This window comes from Manacus vitellinus, unplaced genomic scaffold, assembly GCF_001715985.3.
Source record: "Manacus vitellinus isolate BGI_N305 unplaced genomic scaffold, ASM171598v3 scaffold_3_pilon, whole genome shotgun sequence".
Lineage (NCBI taxonomy): Eukaryota > Metazoa > Chordata > Aves > Passeriformes > Pipridae > Manacus > Manacus vitellinus.
The window spans coordinates 45,330,726-45,348,249 of NW_021940535.1; the positions used below are offsets into that span (position 1 = coordinate 45,330,726).

At 43.1% G+C, this 17,524-nt stretch overlaps 2 protein-coding genes and 1 long non-coding RNA gene across 8 annotated transcripts in view; 2 read left to right on the forward strand and 1 right to left on the reverse strand.

Annotated features, from left to right (window-relative positions):
• The window catches only part of WDR37 (WD repeat domain 37), a 44,868-nt gene extending 40,493 nt beyond the window's left edge, over positions 1-4,375 (reverse strand). The window contains exon 1 of one of the 2 annotated variants that reach the window (XM_008922482.3): positions 4,266-4,375. The gene's annotated coding sequence lies outside the window, so the exon portion shown is untranslated. The remainder of the gene's footprint in view (positions 1-4,265) is intronic. The other variant, XM_018075814.2, reaches the window with a different exon arrangement.
• On the forward strand, positions 4,259-5,601 carry LOC108640241. 2 transcript variants are annotated; one of them, XR_001921031.1, is made up of 2 exons: positions 4,259-4,282; positions 5,408-5,601. It is a non-coding gene; the product is annotated as an uncharacterized LOC108640241 (long non-coding RNA). The 2 variants fall into 2 exon arrangements; XR_001921030.2 differs by lacking the exon at positions 4,259-4,282 and adding an exon at positions 4,673-4,734.
• A 4,804-nt stretch (positions 5,602-10,405) lies between these two features.
• IDI1 (isopentenyl-diphosphate delta isomerase 1) lies at positions 10,406-16,921 on the forward strand. 4 transcript variants are annotated; one of them, XM_018075538.2, is made up of 5 exons: positions 10,406-10,489; positions 11,371-11,534; positions 12,501-12,593; positions 13,877-14,007; positions 15,050-16,921. In XM_018075538.2, the coding sequence occupies exons 2-5, from the start codon at positions 11,393-11,395 to the stop codon at positions 15,365-15,367; spliced, it is 684 nt and encodes a 227-aa protein (XP_017931027.1). In that variant the 5' UTR covers positions 10,406-10,489; positions 11,371-11,392; the 3' UTR covers positions 15,368-16,921. The 4 variants fall into 4 exon arrangements, with proteins under 4 accessions (XP_017931027.1, XP_017931028.1, XP_017931029.1 ...); XM_018075539.2 differs by having other exon boundaries at positions 10,430-10,489; positions 11,374-11,534; XM_018075540.1 differs by lacking the exon at positions 10,406-10,489 and adding an exon at positions 10,554-10,573.
• The last annotated feature ends 603 nt before the right edge of the window (positions 16,922-17,524 follow it).

A 17,524-nucleotide genomic window follows, 5' to 3' on the forward strand; every position in this document is an offset into this window, starting at 1 on the left:
TACTGTTTTAGTCAGCTACGACAGAGAAACGGCACTAACGAAAAGTGGCCTTACCAGACTTAAAAATTTACTGCAGGAATCACCTAATTCTACTTGCTTACTTCTGCTCTTGAACACAGAACAGGCAAACTGCTGAAAGGAAAGAATTCCTGGGGTATGCATGTTGCTGAAGCCAGGGAGAAAATATGTTTTAAGATGTGTCAGAGCACAGACATAACAGCCACAGCATTGCATTTCCTTTTTTGTTCATTCAAGACAACACACAAGTCTGTAAAGGGAAAGCATCAGGAAGTTTCAGCAACATCTTACCCTAGATCTCCCCACTCCATTTTGTTTAGAGTTTAGAAATAGTAATACTTACTATTTAAACGATTGTGTCAAATTTAAAAAAAAAATATACAATTTTATTGTTATCTGTGTGCTTTTAAATCTCTTAGTCTCATGTCTCTCATTTTCAAACATGGCTCAGAAGAAAATTTCACTGTTTACTACATAAAACACAAAGGCATTTTTGCAATAGTAATTATTGTCTAGTGCAGCATTAAAACCTTATGATACAAAGATGCCCATTAACATCGGGCATGGTGGTTGGTTTGGGGTTTTTTCCAGAAAGTGGGGAGGGAAAGGAGAAAGAGGAGAATGATTACGGTTATTAAGTTCCTAATTACATGTAACTCAGTTTGACAGCATTATTCATGAGTTAAGGGAATTTAAGTATCAACATATGCCACTACAATCTTTATTAATATGCAAAGAAACCAAATTTAAAGGAGTAAAACTTCCGTTTTGTAGTCTTCAGTGAACAATTTCCTTCAGTGATGCTGCACATTCAAGTGCCATTAATTCAATGCAATCCCCAAGAATACAGCACACCTGAGAAAAATCAAGCAAAACAGACTGCTTTGTAAAACTAGTTGTTTGGCTAAAGGTAAATATTTAGAAAACAAAACCATTCCAGATCATCACAGATGATGCTGGAACCACTAATGAGTGTACTCAAACCTTGTGGAATCCACTCAAGCTTTACATTATTGATTTTTTTTCTAAATTTAGTGCAGCATTCTTTCAAATGAAACTGGAGGTTCCTCGAAATGTAAAAGGGGAAAGCAAACATCCACCACTGAAGATGACAACCTCCTTTCAACAGAAAACAGAGTAAAGAAGCTGAACCAATGAATTGTAAGTACTTTATACAGCTGAAATCAACAATAAAAGCTTTAACACATTAGTAAGTAACTACCCTAAGAAAGCTTCTAACACCAACATCAACATGTAAGCCAGCCCAGTTTTGCTGCTAGCAAGCTTTGATCTTGCTAATTCAACTATGTCAGCAAATGCTGCAATCACACCAAAATGCAGACCTAGCCTGCCATACAGTCAACTAAAGTAAGAAATGGTACTCTCACCATACAAGCTTATATTAACTAGTATTAGACAACTATAACTATCAAACTTGCATTTTTATTTCTTTTTTTTAGAATACAGAAAAAATTTTCCTGAGTCCACTAATTATCATCAGACTAAGACCTATTCAGTGAAATTGCTGATGTCCTGAAAGCTTCCCTTTGAGACCTGTGCCATGATGCTCACTGAGGGTGCTCACTGTTTCAAATACTTTAAATGGTACAGGGTATGATATAATCTTATTCAACACTCATTAGTTACCTATGAGTATATATCCTGCCTTTTTTATTTATAGGTATTAACTCACTGACTTTATTGAAGAGTTCAACAGACAGCATTGCATCCTGCTAAATTACTGGTTAAATCCTAAAATATGTTTGAAGGCTACTCTATTTCCTTACCTGTTTCACAGCCATTTCAACACCCATTTATGTATTACCAAATCCCCAACAGCCTAGAAGTAGCCTACATGCATACACGGGTATGCAAATACAAGACCTGAGGGTGAGGAATCTTAAGTTCAAGAGGAAAGGTGGTTTAACCAGGTATTTATTTAAGGAACCACAGCACTACACACAGAGGCCAGAATCTTATTGTGCTAGTCTCTAAACACTCAACATTTATGTACTTATTAGAGATGTACCAGATAAATTGCTATTATAGTTTTACTGAGGCAGAGTGACCTCTAATATCTTTGCTCTTCATTTGGAAATATATTACTTGCCAGTAAATTAGAATCTTATAGTGCTTAAGACTTCAACAAAAGCCAAGTAACTTTAACTATAACACATTTAGCTGTTCTGAAGCACCAATAAATAATCTCTGTACAGCACATTCTTGAAGCATTACCTCATATGGCCTAGCACAGAGAACTACAGAACCTTCCAACAGTCTGTGTGACAGCATTGTGAGTACCCAGTCCTACCCTCTTGAAACACTAAGACAGCCTAAAAATAGCCTGTGTGTATTACTTGAGGATGAGAAAACACAAATCACTCCGGCTTGCAAGGAGACCATCCTTATTCTTATCCATTCCTCAGTGGTCAGGCAGAGAGTACCAATAAACTCTCCCCAGAGAGGTGTGAAAAGGTAGTCTCCAGAAGAAGCCCCTCACCCTGGCCTTCACCTCACAAGACAAGCTACTGGTCTTAGCTCCAAGACTTAAAATTCCATGACATAAAATGATTCCAATCTCACCTCGAACTTATAAAATGCAATATCACTTCATTACTCCTTACCTGGCATGCACTAGTTCTGGCTTGCAATTTCAGGATTTCATAAAAATAAGCTCTTCTTGTAAGACATTATCACCACACTCACAGTATTTATCTCATGACTGTACCAATAAACTTAAGTGTCTCAGTCCATACTAAAGACTGCATCCTTTAAATAAATCCTAAATTTGAGAAATAGATGGTGGAAGGGCCTGTCTACATTGAAGAGACAGTCTCATCTTAGAATCTTTAGATTTAACATGATAAACCTAATTTAGGGACAAACATACACATAAACAACTGGCATTAAAAAACAAACAACATTACAGTGGCCTCTGCCTTAAGTTATAATGTTTGGTGCAGGCACCTTTTCATAAAATAATTGCCCAAGTCCACAATACATAAAGCTACATTTAAAGTTATTACCAGACAGGTTAGAGTTGACACCATGCACAAAGATCTTATCTAAGCCAAACTACTCATTAGAAAACATACTTGTGGGTTCTAGGGGTTACCAACTCGTTTTCAAAACCATCAAGAAACCCCAACAGCAAGCTTGCTTGGAAAACAGTTTCAGAAATTTACTTAAGGAGAAAATATTGCTGTGATGTTGTAAAATGCCTGAACAATTGACATTTGTATAATTTCAAGGTGCACTCAATGACACTGAATCACTTCAAAGAAGCTGTTCCACCAGTTCTTTAAGTAAACCTTCCATGAAATTACTGTTACAGCAAGCCCACTTTAAGCTACAAAAACAAAACAAATTTGACAGGCTGGTAGATGTACCAAGAGGGATAAAAGCACATGTAGAAGTTTCTCTTTTCTTAAAAACACCAAGATGTCCTTGAATCACAGATCAACACTTAACTTGAAAAAGTTTTCCTCGTCTTTGCATAAGGAACTGGAACCTAAAGTCTACTCAAGCTTTGAATACATTAAGCATATCAATTCTTCCCTCAAACTTGTTTTCATAGGTCTTAGCTGAGAAAAAGAGAGAAATACTGAAAATGGCTCTTTACAGACAACTTTTACCCATCTTGGACAGTGCTAGGTCATTCTCCCACTGCTGGAGGCCAGATCCACCCCATCCCACCACAAACGGTGCTTCCCTTCCTCATTCAGCTGTGCCCCACTTCAGGGAATTTGGGCGTTTCATCTTTACTCCATCTGTACATGTGTCAGATGCTCTGAACTCAATCTGTAAGATAACGAGGCACTACGCTGGGCTTGTCCTTAGGATATGCAGCAGCACACGAACAAAGTTAGCGAGCCGAGTCTCCTCAGCACCACTCTCGGCTCCGCCGTCCGCAGACCTGGAACCATCCCTACAGCCTTGGGCTGGGAGCGCTAAAACACCCCGACACCCGGGAGCAGAAGAGGAAGGGCTCGATTTCGGTTATTTCGGTGTTCAAGGAATACAGTGCGAGCCATTTCACGTGGGACCGAAGCGGAGCGGGGCGGGCTGGCAGGGGGTGCTCGGCGGGGGCAGCCCCGCGGGCCTGGCGGCGGCAGCGGCACCGCGCAGGTACCGCCGGGGAGGCACCGCCGCTGCCCCCGGACGCGCCCGGACCCCGGGCCCCCTCGGCGCCTCGGGCGGCCGCGAAGATGGCGGAGGGTCCGCGCCCCGCTGCCCCCCGCACTCACCTGTCAGACACGGCCGGGTCAGACACGGCGGCGCGGAGGGCAGGGCCGCGGGTGGCGCGGAGCAGGAGGAGGGGAGGATGAGGACGGTGAGGAGGAGGAGAAGGGCGGGAGGGCAGCAGCAGCGCGGCCAGCAGCAGCAACAGCACGATCCCCGACGCCGCTCGGGCAGGACACGCGCCTCCCCGGTGCGGAGCCCTCAAGCGACATCCGGCGGAAGCGGCGCGGCCCCCGCTCCGGGCCGCGATGGCGACGGGCAGGGCTGGGGGAGCCTCCCGGGATGGGAATGGCACCGGCCCGGGAGAGCCACCCGCTGGGGGAGCAGCCCGCGGGATCGGCAATGGAAGCGGGCAGGAGCTGCCCCGCCGCCGCCCCGCGGCTCATCCTTCTGCCCCAGGTCAGCCCGGGGTCAGCTCAGTGCTGGTGTTCAAACAGCGCAGTTGTGTTTCATCCCGACTGTCGCCTCTCGGGGGTAACGCTGTGTTACGCTCTACAACTCCCTGAAAGGAGGGTGTAGCCAGGCGGGGGTCGCTCTCTTCTCCCAGGCAACCAGCGACAGGGCAAGAGAGCACGGTATTAAGCTGCGCCAGGGGAGGTTCAGGTTGGATATTCGGAAGAATTTCTCTAGACATTGGAATGGGCTGCCCAGGGAGGTAGTGGAGTCACCGTCCCTGGAGGTGTTTAAGAAGAGGCTGGATGTGGCACTCAGTGTCATGGTCTAGTTGACAAGGTGGTGTTGGTTCATAGGTTGGACTTGATGATCTCAGCGGTCTTTTCCAACCTAGTTGATTCTGTGATTTACTGTTTACTGTTAACACTGTTTTAGTATATCCAGTAACACTGGGGGGTAAAACTTCCGTGAAACACCACTGGAATTCCATATTTTTTAATAGAGAATGGCTGGGAAATACTGCTTTTGGTCTTCACTGTGTCTGCAGACGGTACGACAGAAGCAGTGTATCAAAGCTAGCCATGATTTGCAAGTAGGCTGTTCGCTCTGAAGCCTACAACACATAATTGAAATGTGATTAATTCCTCTGCTGATTAACACTTAGAAAAAACCTTCACCTAAAATTCTTATTCAACGTAGCAGATAGTGAAAGTCAAAAGAGGCCTTTGCCTAATTATTTTTCCTCTTCCTGCAGATTATCTAGCTGCCTCAGAAGAGGTCTGTGAAAAGGCCAGAAGAACATGTGCCTCAGTGAGGGCTGGAAATATTAAATTTTCTTTTCATGTACTTCCCAGCTACAAGTCTGCCAGCAGTTCTTTTTTGTCTTCTTTTTCCTTTCTATCCACTTCTGTGCAGTCATGTCTTAATTAAAACTGTATTAAACACCGACAGAAATAGTGATTTACCTATTTACTAGCTTATTTTTCATTACTGGAGGTCATTCTCCAAGATAACCAGCCTAACTGGTTGAGCACTTCCCATAATTGTATCCTATTCGCTTCTTCAAAGCCACCAAAAGGGAGCAAAATGAATAGCTAAATGGCTTTAAGGAGTGGAAAAGAAGGGAGACTGAACAGGCAAAAGAAAAGGGACAAGAGGTAGAACAGAGTTGCCTGGAGGAAGCCTGAACACAGCCTGACCAAATGCCACCGTTTGATGCTTTGAATTCTTTCTCCAGATGGTGCAGTTGCAGTGGCTCAGCCATCTCAGCCAAGGCACAACTCAAGTCCTCAGCTGTTCAGTTCCTAACTAAATATTTTTCAAGCCTTATTATCCCTACTAAAATTACTTTGCCCTAATATAACACTACTGTACCATAACAGCTTTAGCTGTAACTGTGAAGGGAAAAACTGTCCAGTGAGAGCACAAGGACCCATGTTTGAGATTTCCCTGGGAAAACATTTGGCAAATTTTTTGTCCTCTGGAGCAGCTCTCTCTCTAGCAGCTGGGCATAATACAGAGATGACCATTTTTTTCCTGAAGAAATGTAAAATACTAAAATAAACAAAGACAGGGGTTTAAATAACTTTATCCTTGGCAGAGGGTGCTTCACCTGAAAATTAACAGGAAATCCCAAATAGCCTGGAAGTATCCTACATCTGTACAGATGCCTTTGCTTTTTCAATGAGAAAAGAACAAGGAGTGGCCTGTTGTCACTCCAGCTCTGCTACTGGTTTGGTTTTGTTGTGGCAGTGCAAGAGTAGCAGGCACTGTGTAATGTACAGGAGAAAGAGCAGAACAAAAGACTGCTTTTCACAAATTACCTGTTTTAAAAAAAGAGACAAAGATAGGAATACAGGAGCCTGGGGAAACGGGGGGTCAGTACCAGTCAGCATCTCTTCAACAGCAAAAAGCCTTTGTAATAAGTATTGTAATAAGTTGAGTGAGAAAAGTTAGGTTGTCCTGGACATCACCTTCCAGACCTACTTCTGAATAACAGCTGAATCTCCCAAATTAACATTTTCCAAAGCTGTAAAAGTAGCAGGAAAAAACAAAGCCTCCTATCCAGAGTTCAAACCAAAAGTAAGAAACACAAACAAACAAAAAGATTTAAGAGGTCAAGCATTACTTCTTCCTATAGGAATGCTTCTAATAACTCCTTCCTAAAAGAGCCATTTCCTATATCGTTATTCATTCACCTTATGCTGTACAAAAACATTTGGAAACTGTCCATCATAGCACTCTTTCCATCACACTTGAGATAGCAAACCTAAATGCAAATACAACATCCTACTTATATATTTAGCATACATGTATTACATTTTTACTACAAAGCCATCTGTCTTCTCTGGAGCAAGCTGAAGCCAACCCTATTCCCTGAACCAGGCCATTTAAGAGAGCAGATTCAAGTGAACAACAGCAGATTAGTTAAGAACGGGAAGTATTTACCTCCCATTTTAGATAAAATTCAGGTTGTTGTTTGCTCTCCACCTAAGTGGATCACTTAGACAAATATTTTCTGGAGAGCTATGACTCCGAGGCAGGAGCAGACTTCCGAGAGGAATTCTCCAGGGAGACGAGGAAAAAGGATAGCTCTATAGCTGAGATGGGTGAACTGGAAGTCTTAAATATCAGGGCAAGTGAACAGGAAGATGAAAAAGAAGAAGGTTGGACATGAAGTATGGGAAAAAGCCTTTAATATTTCTAGGCAAATCTGAAAAACGAGGACAAGCATGTTTCAGGAGTCTGTGCATTCTAGGCAGGGGTCAAATACCAGGTTTGTTCAGAATTTACTTCATCCTGTGGTTCACCATCTTCTTGTTTAACTTGCAGGAGAACTAAAATGTTCTCCTCCAGTTTGATGGAGGTTGCATTTCCCTTTATCTTCGTAGACAGCAAAAGTCTGTCACTGATTTGCAGCTGATTGGATTTTCAGGTGAAATTAAAGTCTTCCCAGTGGTGACAGGAAAGTTTTCCTCTTGTTTGTGGTGTTTGAAAATAGTCAGCAGACTTCAGGAGATGTGTAAATTAAGTCTCAAAGGCATTTATATGTCACTTCAGGCACTCTTCTGTTTATGCGCGGTGGAGTAAAAGTTCTGAGGTTTCAGTGAGGTGCACTACAGAAATTAGGATGCTTTATTTTCAACACAAAGAGCTTTGAAAGTACAGAGCAAGTCTGGAGGGGAGCGAGATGAAAGATGAGACAGGTGACATAAAACACCTGATCCTGAAAGTGTCTTCGGTTAAAGGCTTGGGAGGTCTCTCCCTTGTTTGTTTTGTGAAAATGTTTGGGTTTGTCTCTGTCATCCTTTGTGTCTCCTTCTTTGCTTCTCATTATCCAGGACTTGTCACTTGGTGCTCACCAGCCTTGCTGCAGTGAAGTGCTTTGTTTGTCTGGGCAAGACAGAAACTGTAGTTGTTTCTGACTGTCAGGTTCTAAAGTGCCTGTACAGAAGTTCTCAATAGCTATTACTAGGAAAATAAGAATCTCTTTTTTTTCTCCATTATCTATAAGGACTTTTTTTTTTATATTTCCCTCTGCTGTGTAGCCTGAACACCACTGTGTACACCTGCTCATTGGTGTCTGTCACACATCCATTTTTCCTCATGTACAGACCCACCTCTGCCTCTCAGGGTAGAAGTAACTATTCCAAAAGAGCTTCACTCAAAAGAAAGCTGCTTGTTAACTCTGTTGTCTCCCTATGAAATGCTGGTTTGTATGTCCATCTTAGTAGTTATATTTTTGATGGATTTGTGTAGCTTGTTTGGTTACATTAGGAAAATCATAGAAGAAAAAATTACAGATTTTTTTTAATCTGGAACAATCAAATGAGCAAGTAATTGATGTGGTAAAGGATATTCTCTTTATTTCTACAAAGCTCAGTCTCCAGTTACTGTTTTTTCATGCCAAACAGTGACTCAGCAATAAGTAATCTGTAAAGTAATGATAAGTAAAGTCAATAAAAAGTAATCTGTGTACATTCCAGTCCTTTGTGAGAGTATATATTTATGTTAATGTTCTTGTGATAACATTAGATTTGTAATATATTGATGAATAGCAAAATATTAAAATTAATACTAATGTTAATTCATACTAATGTTCTGATGTTATATTTTGTGTAGTTAAAGGAAAATGCAGCAGCTCGACCATTCTTACTTTTTTTTTTTTTACTTTTGATACTTGTCTGGTTTCAAGTGGCTTCCACTTAAACCACTTCCACACTCCTTTAATGAAGCTCTGCGCTGGGAAACACTGTAAGATACCACCCTTGTAAAATATTAACTGTCCATTTGAACATTTTGTGCTGATAATGGTATCTCTAAATGACAGGCCATCTGTCCTGTTCACAGGAAAAATCAAACCAGCCAGATGGAAATACTGGAACTTGAGCTGAGAGACAATCAGAAAGAGCCATGCCCCCAAGGCATGTGAAATGTCACTTCTAGGCCTTTTATGGAATCTAGTTATAAATCCAAATATGTGGACAGGCAATAAAGTAAAAGTCTTGTAGTAAAAGTCTTGCTGAGAAGGTACTCAGCTGTGGTGGTGTGAAGTTTCTAGAGGCTGCTATTGAAGTTTCTCTGCCTCTATCTGTGCATATCTATAAGTCCCCTATCTGACCAGTTCATCTTGACGTCTAGCCTACGCTCCATTCCTTCAAAGAAACTGAGTGTTTCTTTCTCTGCCCCTCAAGAACTCGATGAGTCAGGAAGTCTCAGACTAGCACAGGAACTGTTTTCCACAAGCTGTAGCTCTCAGTGCAGGAGGGGGGACAAGTGGCCTGTATTGCCCCACTCTGAGTGCCACAGGCTCTGAGCTGTATGACACACATGAATCTTTGGCTCAAGGGATGCTGCTATGGAGCAAAGAAAAGCATCCAAGACTAGATGTGCCAACACACCCTGTGACTCTACAGCCCCGTGCTTATGGCTGCTGCTTGAAACACTCCCAGAGCTGAACAGAAATTGAACAAACATCTCCACATCTGTAGGACCAGCACTTTGGAGTGGTCCTTTGGTTTTCATGGATGGGAAAAAAGGCAACAGGTAGGGCTCAATGTTAGAAATGGGTCAAGCTTTAGACACTGGAATGGGATGCCCAGGGAGGTCCCTGGAGGTGTTTAAGGGAAGACTGGACATAGCACTTGGTGCCATGGTCCGGTTGACCGGCAGGGTGATGTTGGGTCATAGGCTGGACTCGATGATCTCAGAGGTCTTTTCCTGCCTCTTTAGCCACCAGCGCGCTTGTAGCAAACGTGGGTAGAGACCTTCCCAAATCTTCGTTCGCGAAGCCTAGCCATGAATTCAGTGATCTCTGGTTACTAGGAGAAGCTGAAGGCTTCTCCCTGGTAATGGAGCCCAATCCCGATCCCCTTCTCATTCCCGTTCCCTATCCCGACCCCGGTCCCCCTGCGCCCGGGGTCGCCATACCTCAGAACCGCCCCTCCCGCCCTGCCGGGCACGGCCCGACGCGGCCGCCCCCCGCTTCCCATTGGCCGGCCCCGCCGCTACTTTCTCTCCTCCCTATTGGCCAGCGCCCCTGCCAGACCGTGCTGCGATTGGCTGCTCTCCCGCCGCCACTCCCCGCTGTCACTCGCTGCCACACGGCTCTGGCCCCCATGAACACTGTCCAATCCGCCCACCGCTCCGCAAGTGGGGGCGGACATCGGGCGATGTGGTGACGTCCCAGCGGCGAGCGGTGCCCGCCATTGGCCGAGGGCGGCGGGGCCGCGCCATGTGGCGCGCGCTGCGCGGGCCGGGCGCGGGGCCCCTGTGGAAGTTACCGCGGCGCGAGGGGACTGAGGGGCTCTGAGGTACCGCCGGGGCGGGCACGGAGGTGAGCGGGGACAGCGCGGAAACGGGGCTGCCAGAGGGGCAGCGGGGACCGAGGGCGTTGATCCTGCTCCTCTCCTCAGCCCTGGTGAGGCGCGTCTGGAGCGCTGTGTCCAGTTCTAGGCTCCTCAGTACCAAAGGGACGTGGAGCTGCTGGAGCGGGTCGGCGGAGGGCAGCGAGGGTGATGAAGGCGCTACAGCATCTCTCTCTTGCGAGGAAAGGCTGAGGGAGCTGGGCCTGTTCAGCCTCGAGAGGAGACGCCTGAGAGGGGACCTCATCAATGTGTATAAACGTCTGAAGGGGGGGTGCCTTTAGACCAGGCTCTTCTCCATGGTGCCGAGCAGTAGGACGAGGGGCAGCGGGCAGAAACTGATGCACAGGAAGACCATGAGGAGGAACTTCTTTACTGTGCGGTGACCGAGCTCTGGAACAGGTTGCCCGGAGAGGGTATGGAGTCTCCCTCACTGGAGATATCCCAGGACCGTTTGGACAAATCCTGTGCCATCTGCTCTGGGACGACCCCGCTTAGGCAGGGACCGGATTACCCGCCGTGGTCCCTTCCAGCCTGACCCATCTGTGGCTGAGCTGAGGGAGCACGCACGGCGGCAGAGGCTCGGAGCAGGGCGGGGGTTGCTTTTGAGGTGCCTTGGGCTGCGTGTCCTGGTCAGGGAAATCTCGTTCCTGAGCCCTTAGGGGTGTGCTGTGTGATTTGTGTCGTGGGCAGGAAATTTCAGGAACATAAAAGCATGTAAACCCCCCAAAATACAATTGGTGCACAGTTTACACCATGTCAGAAAACTGAGTCATTTGATTATTTCTCACAGTCTGCCCACAGCCTTGCAGATGTTGTTATTCCTGAATGACTACTCACTGCTTGTTTTCAGTAGGACCTGTGCTACCATCACCATGCCTGAAGTAAACACAGACAACCTGGATGAGCAGCAGGTGCAGCTCTTGGCAGAGATGTGCATCCTTATCGATGAAAATGACAAAAGGATTGGAGCAGATACCAAGAAAAACTGTCACTTGAATGAAAACATTGATAAAGGTACAGCTTACTTACCTTCTAACTGAACCATTAAGTTGACTGGATATTTTCAGAAGTATAGTCATGATTAAATTGAAGCCTTAATCTCAGGTGAGTGTTGGATCAAACCAGAGCAAGTGCTTCCCCACAGCTCCTCCTCCCCAGCGAACATCTAATGTTAAAATTCTGTGATATGAGGAACACTGAATTGGCGGCAGTTGCAAAGGAGAGAAATGTGTGATTGCAGATACAAGCTTTGTGTCTTTTGAATCACATTTTGAAGATGAAATAGTATTTTTTTCCTATTATAGACACCTGATTCTTTGTAGTTTTTTCTGAAGAATGATACTTGCTTCTTTGCTGAGTTCTTTACAAGTAGAGGCTTTGATTTTGAAGTAGTTCACACCGAGTTCTACTTCAAATACTGATGATAACAAGGGGTTTAACTGATTGTGAGTTTATTTGAGGTTGGTCACATTCATGAATCTCTCATAGAGACCTCCTTTTATGAAGCTGGGGGAAGCATCTTCCTGGAGAGTGAGGAATGATAAACTTGAAAGGTGAAGAAAACAGCAATTCTGCACTTATACTGTTTGTAAGGGAGCCTGTTTTCCTTGTGCCTTTTCAGTTCTTGAAATTCCATAGTTTTTTAGGAATTTTTGAATCATCCCTTTTTGATAGTAAATTTATGGATGCTGAGCCCTCCTTGGAAGCTTGCCCAAATGTGCATATTCAGAATTGTGAACTGAGTAGAGTAGAACTCTTCTGTTGCATTCTTAACACTTTTCTAATTTCATAGTGTTTTGCATAAGCTGACATAGAAACCCGAATAATAGCTCTGAGTTATCGAATCCTTGTTTTCTAACATGTTTTAATTTTAAATTGGGTTACCCAAAAATGAGGCCATTCTAAGCCTTTAAACTGTCTTCATATGTTTTTTTTCTCTTCTGTTAAGTAGCTCAGGATTTTTTTATTTTTTACTTTTAGGTTTACTGCACCGAGCTTTCAGTGTTTTCTTATTTAATACAGAAAATAAACTGTTGCTGCAGCAGAGGTCAAATGCAAAAATTACATTTCCAGGTTAGTAATGAAATGTATTTATCAAAATGTTTTATTGAAATCAATATTTAAAAAAAAATACGTCAATCTAATCCTGCAGTGTAATTCATTCTGAGGTTTTAGAATTTACTGCTTTGGAGAGGAGATACTTCCAATACTTTTAAGAGTTCAAGTTGTATTTATCTTGTGGATGAAGTAAGATAATGGGAACACTAGGGTATTGTTATTTATATTCTTGGGAAAGGATTGTTCCCTGACAGGTTTGATCCTGAGGATGCAAGGGCAGAGGGTGTGTTGTTTACCACTTCTGCTGCAAGATATATTTATTGGAGTTGAAGAAATGGCTCTGGTATCTGTGGAGAGTGTCCCATTCCACTGTAAAAGCTGATGTCAGAGCCCTGGGGCCTGGGAAATCTGTGGACCTTTGTCTGTGTATGTCCCAAAAAACACTTAGTTAACTATACAAGAAGTGTGATTTAACTACACAAGAAGTGAGACTGCGTGGCCAAACTATACAGTGCATGATTTTTGAAAACTCCTGAACTATTACTATCAAATGCAAATGGAGAGGCATAAAAATAAGAAGGGGAATGAAGGAAAAGTAGCTTACATGAGATGTGTCAGAGGGAGCACTAAGCTGTCTGTTGCAGAATTTTCAGTGGAAAACAAATTCAAGCATTTCCAACTTCAGGAGGAAAGACCTTTTTCTTCCTTCCAAGGGAATCTTTACTTTAGAGATTGATTGGTTAGCAGTGAAGGAAAAAATTAAAACCAAAATGCTTGAGTATGGTTTGTAGATATTCTAACTCTATTTTAGATGCTTTTGATCTTGATTTTTATAGACAAAAGGTTGAGACAGAGTATAGATGGGCTGTCATTTAAACACAGGTATAAACTTTGTATTTAATTCTGCTTACTGTCAGCTGGTCTTGAAGCTCTGGGAATATTTTCAATATTCAGTTGCATATAAACTCCCAAAAGTAAATTTTAATTAGCATTTGAGGGATAAACAAGGTCTTTATAAACTGGCTCTCTAAGTTGTCTTGGGGATAAGAATGCCTGTCTTCACATGCATCCATACTAACCCGCAAAGTAGTGCTTGGTGGAGGCAAATCCCAGTGCAAAATATATAAAGAAAAATAATAGGTGAAAATATCCTCCACCTTCTGTGACCCTTCTCTGGGAAAGCAAAACAAAGATGTGATGTGTTGAATAACTGGCCTCTGGGGGGTTTGGTTGTTGTGTTGTTTTTTTTCCTGATGCTTTATACATGTCAAAAATGTACTGATCCAAACTTCTTGCAGATTGTTTTACCAACACTTGTTGCAGCCACCCTCTAAGCCATCCACTAGAACTGGAAGAAAATAATGCCATCGGTGTTCGGAGAGCAGCACAGAGACGACTGAAAGCAGAGTTAGGAATTCCCATGGAGCAGGTAAAGGAAGGAGGGAATAACAGGAATTCTTGTCAACGTTTGCCAGTTTACAGACTAACTGTGTCTGGCAGGCAGGGTCAGCCTCAAACCTAAAAATGCACTTAGCTTTGGAGGTGTAGAGAACTGAGTGAACTTGAGTCTTCTATATTCCATACTCTCAAAAGCTTATCCCAGTAGGTTGTATTTTAGAGTATTCCACTGCTCAAACTGAATACGAGCCAAAGAGTAAACCACACTCTAATGAAGGATTGCATTGCTCCATGTCTGACTGGCTGCTGTTGGCACAGTGAGTGCTGTACGTGCTCACTACACCTGGTGCTCCTGGAGGGCATTGCTGCTGCCAGCACCTGTAGACAAGCCCCTCTGCAATCCCGAGCTTCCTGTGGGAATTCAGGTGGCCTGAGCACTCGGTATTTCTCCCAGAGCAGTCACACAGCCCACTTCTGGTACCTTCCTTTCTGGAGGCAGTTTGGGGGTGCACAGAGAGCAGGGTGCAGCTGACTGAATGATGCTCTGAGTTGAAATCTCTTTCCACATTAATTACACGTAAATTACATTTCTGCCATGGGACACAGCAGCAGCTCCCAGTGCTCCTGGGAAATATGGTGGTGAGGTGGTGCCCAGAATTCACCACCCAGTCTGCAATTCACAGGGATTCCCTGGAGGTCAGGGTTACACAGCTCTGACCTTGGCTTCAAGTAGTTGCCAAGCCCTTTTCTTGGGAGGTGAGGGGTAGGTGCAACTTTGTGCTCAGTAAGTGTGTGGTAAGGTCTGGTAAACATTACTTAAAATTTGCTGTGTAGGAGAAATACACTGAAAATACTACAGGGCAAGTCTGGCTAGAGAAATGCTGTGCCACTCATGCCATCAAAGTGCTTTAAAAGTTTTTTTCATAGTAACTTGTGAAGAAGTACATTGCAGTTGTACACTTGGGAGAAAATAACTTCTAAGGAACAGGATGATAGCTGATAATAGTATTGCAGTGCCCAGCAGGGCAATTGTTCTGGTCTGGCACCGCTTCTGAAAAGTGTTTTGGTTGTAGGTAACTCCAGAAGAAATCTCCTACCTGACACGAATTCACTACAAGGCCAAATCTGATGGGATCTGGGGAGAACATGAGATAGACTATATCTTATTTGTACAGAAGGATGTGACACTGAATCCTGACCCCAATGAGATCCAAAGCTACTGCTATGTGACACAGAAAGAACTGAAACAGCTCCTGGACAAAGCTGCCAAGAATGAAGTGAAGATCACTCCATGGTTTAAGCTCATAGCAGAGACCTTTCTGTTCAAGTGGTGGGATAACTTAAGTAACTTGAACAAATTTGTTGAGCATGAAAAAATATACCGAATGTAAATAGCTGGGGTAAAAGGTGCTGAAGGCCAGCAATGATGTGCTGTCTCTGACACTGTGGTAAATCATGACTTGGGTGCAGAGAATTGGTCTACCCTGGAGTATGCTTAGTATCTTGGTATAGATGTTGTTATAGCCAACGTTTTTAATTCTGCTTTCATCACCTCCTCTGCCCCCTCATCCTTGTTCTCTTGTGCAAATTACCTTGATCTAATGTAAAATGGGTATCAATGGCATGAAACCCCTGGGTTCCTCTTTCCCCATGGCCTGGTGAAAGATCCTCACCCTGTGTGTGCCCTGCACACCTGGGGAGGGAGCCTGGCTCAGCTGGGAGGGCTGGTACGTTCCCACTGAACACGAGTATGCCTTAAATGATTACACAGGAATTTGGTTCTGCACTGGTGTTGGGAAGACAAATTGCCTGAAGAAAAAACAATTAGTGCAAAGTAATCAGGATTATTTTAATTGCAGAAAGCAAATTCTTCAGCTACCATACTCTATAATTAACCAAACACATAAAAGCTTAAGTAATTGGATTGTCAGGGTGGAGTGAGTTTCACTTTGGAGTGTTGAGTTGTGTGTCAAAGCTTTAGATAACAAACAGTGGGTGGTCTGGTTGGAGTTTTCACCCTGACACCCTTTTCTGGTTATTTGAAGTCTGAGTACTGGACATCTCTTACATAACAAAAAGGGTTAATTATGCCAAATGTAAATGGTACCTGTCTAATACAGGAAGTAGCCTGTCTTAGGAGATGGAATATGCACTAAATGGCTCTTCTCCATCTTCCAGAAAACAAAGTCATCTTGAAAAATTTTTTTTTTCCTGAAACATCTCCTGTAATAGTCATTCCCAGACTACTCAAACACATTGAACTCCAAAATTCAAGACTGACAATTTGTGGGCTTACACTGAGTCTTGCAGTACAGTTAGTTAGAAATTGTACTGGAGCTAATCCTTTTTGATCTTGCAGTCAATGGCTAGTAACAAGAGTAAAATGGAAGCTGTTTTTCAATAAGACAAATACTCAAGTCTCTCAATTTGAATTAGATTTTGGGTTTTTTTTTTTCTCTAAAAAAGCTTAATTGTGATTTCTTCTGTTATCACACTACTCAGACTAGATTTCTTAAGCCAACTTTTCCTAGAGGTGTCTTAATGAAATAGGATGTTTGTCATTCCACTTCTCATTGCATGGAAAACACGTTTGTAACTGGTTGTGTCTGGTTTAAGGGTGAAATTAACTTTTTCCAGTGGTCAAGGTTTCTCTTTCTTATCCCAATTGTTACTGCAACACTGAAGCTTCTCCGCACCAGCATCTCCAGTGGTTCAACACTTAGAGGTTTTAGAACCAATATTGTTGTATATTGGCCAGAACTGATGTATTGTCCTGAAGTAAATAATAGTGAGTGAAGGAACAATGATGCGATGTAGCAGCTCCCTCCACTTCACTGCAATCAACTGCATTGCCCAGCTGTAGGTAATTACAGTACTTTTCAAATACTTCAAATACTTTTTAAATCTTTATCTTAAAGATTATGATTAAAATACCTAACCTAAAACCTTGGACTGTTATTTTCTTTTCAGACATGAAGCCACATGAGAATAATCTCTGTCATCACTACACTATAAACACCATCCTGCCCCTTACACACCACTGAAGCAGCACAATGTGGGCAGCAGGGCACAGATGTACTAGAACAAAGTTCTGCTTTTCTAGCTCAAAGGGCCAGCTTGGAGCAAAAGCTGGCAAAGCATATCTAGAAGTGGAAATACTGTGCATAAGGCAGGTGAAAGAAAAGTTTTGCCAAACAGTTCCTCAACATCCCTTAGAAGTTCTGTTATCAAAGCTTTTGTCGACAATGAACGTCTTTGCAGAATTACAATGTGTTTTAATACCAAAATTATTACACAAGGTAGATGAGGGAAACAATATGGATTTACACACAAAGCTCCAGTATGCTAAAGCTGACATCTGAACACTCTTCTTACTTATTGTATTTAAAAATAATAAATAAATTTAAGGGTTTCCCCCCTTACTTTTTATGGGTGTTAGTTTTCAACATGCATTTTAAGTGTACTGCTCAGGCAACACATTTAGAATGCATAATTTTACTAACCTCTGGGTAACTATTGACCAAATAGGGACAAAAAGGAAATATTTC

Bases quoted from the DNA above. Each gene is read 5' to 3' on its own strand.
- IDI1 (XM_018075538.2), top strand. From the start codon at position 11,393: ATGCCTGAAGTAAACACAGACAACCTGGATGAGCAGCAGGTGCAGCTC. The intron at 11,535-12,500 runs GTACAGCTTACT...TTTTACTTTTAG, and splicing joins GAATGAAAACATTGATAAAG to GTTTACTGCACCGAGCTTTC. The intron at 14,008-15,049 runs GTAAAGGAAGGA...TTTTGGTTGTAG, and splicing joins TAGGAATTCCCATGGAGCAG to GTAACTCCAGAAGAAATCTC.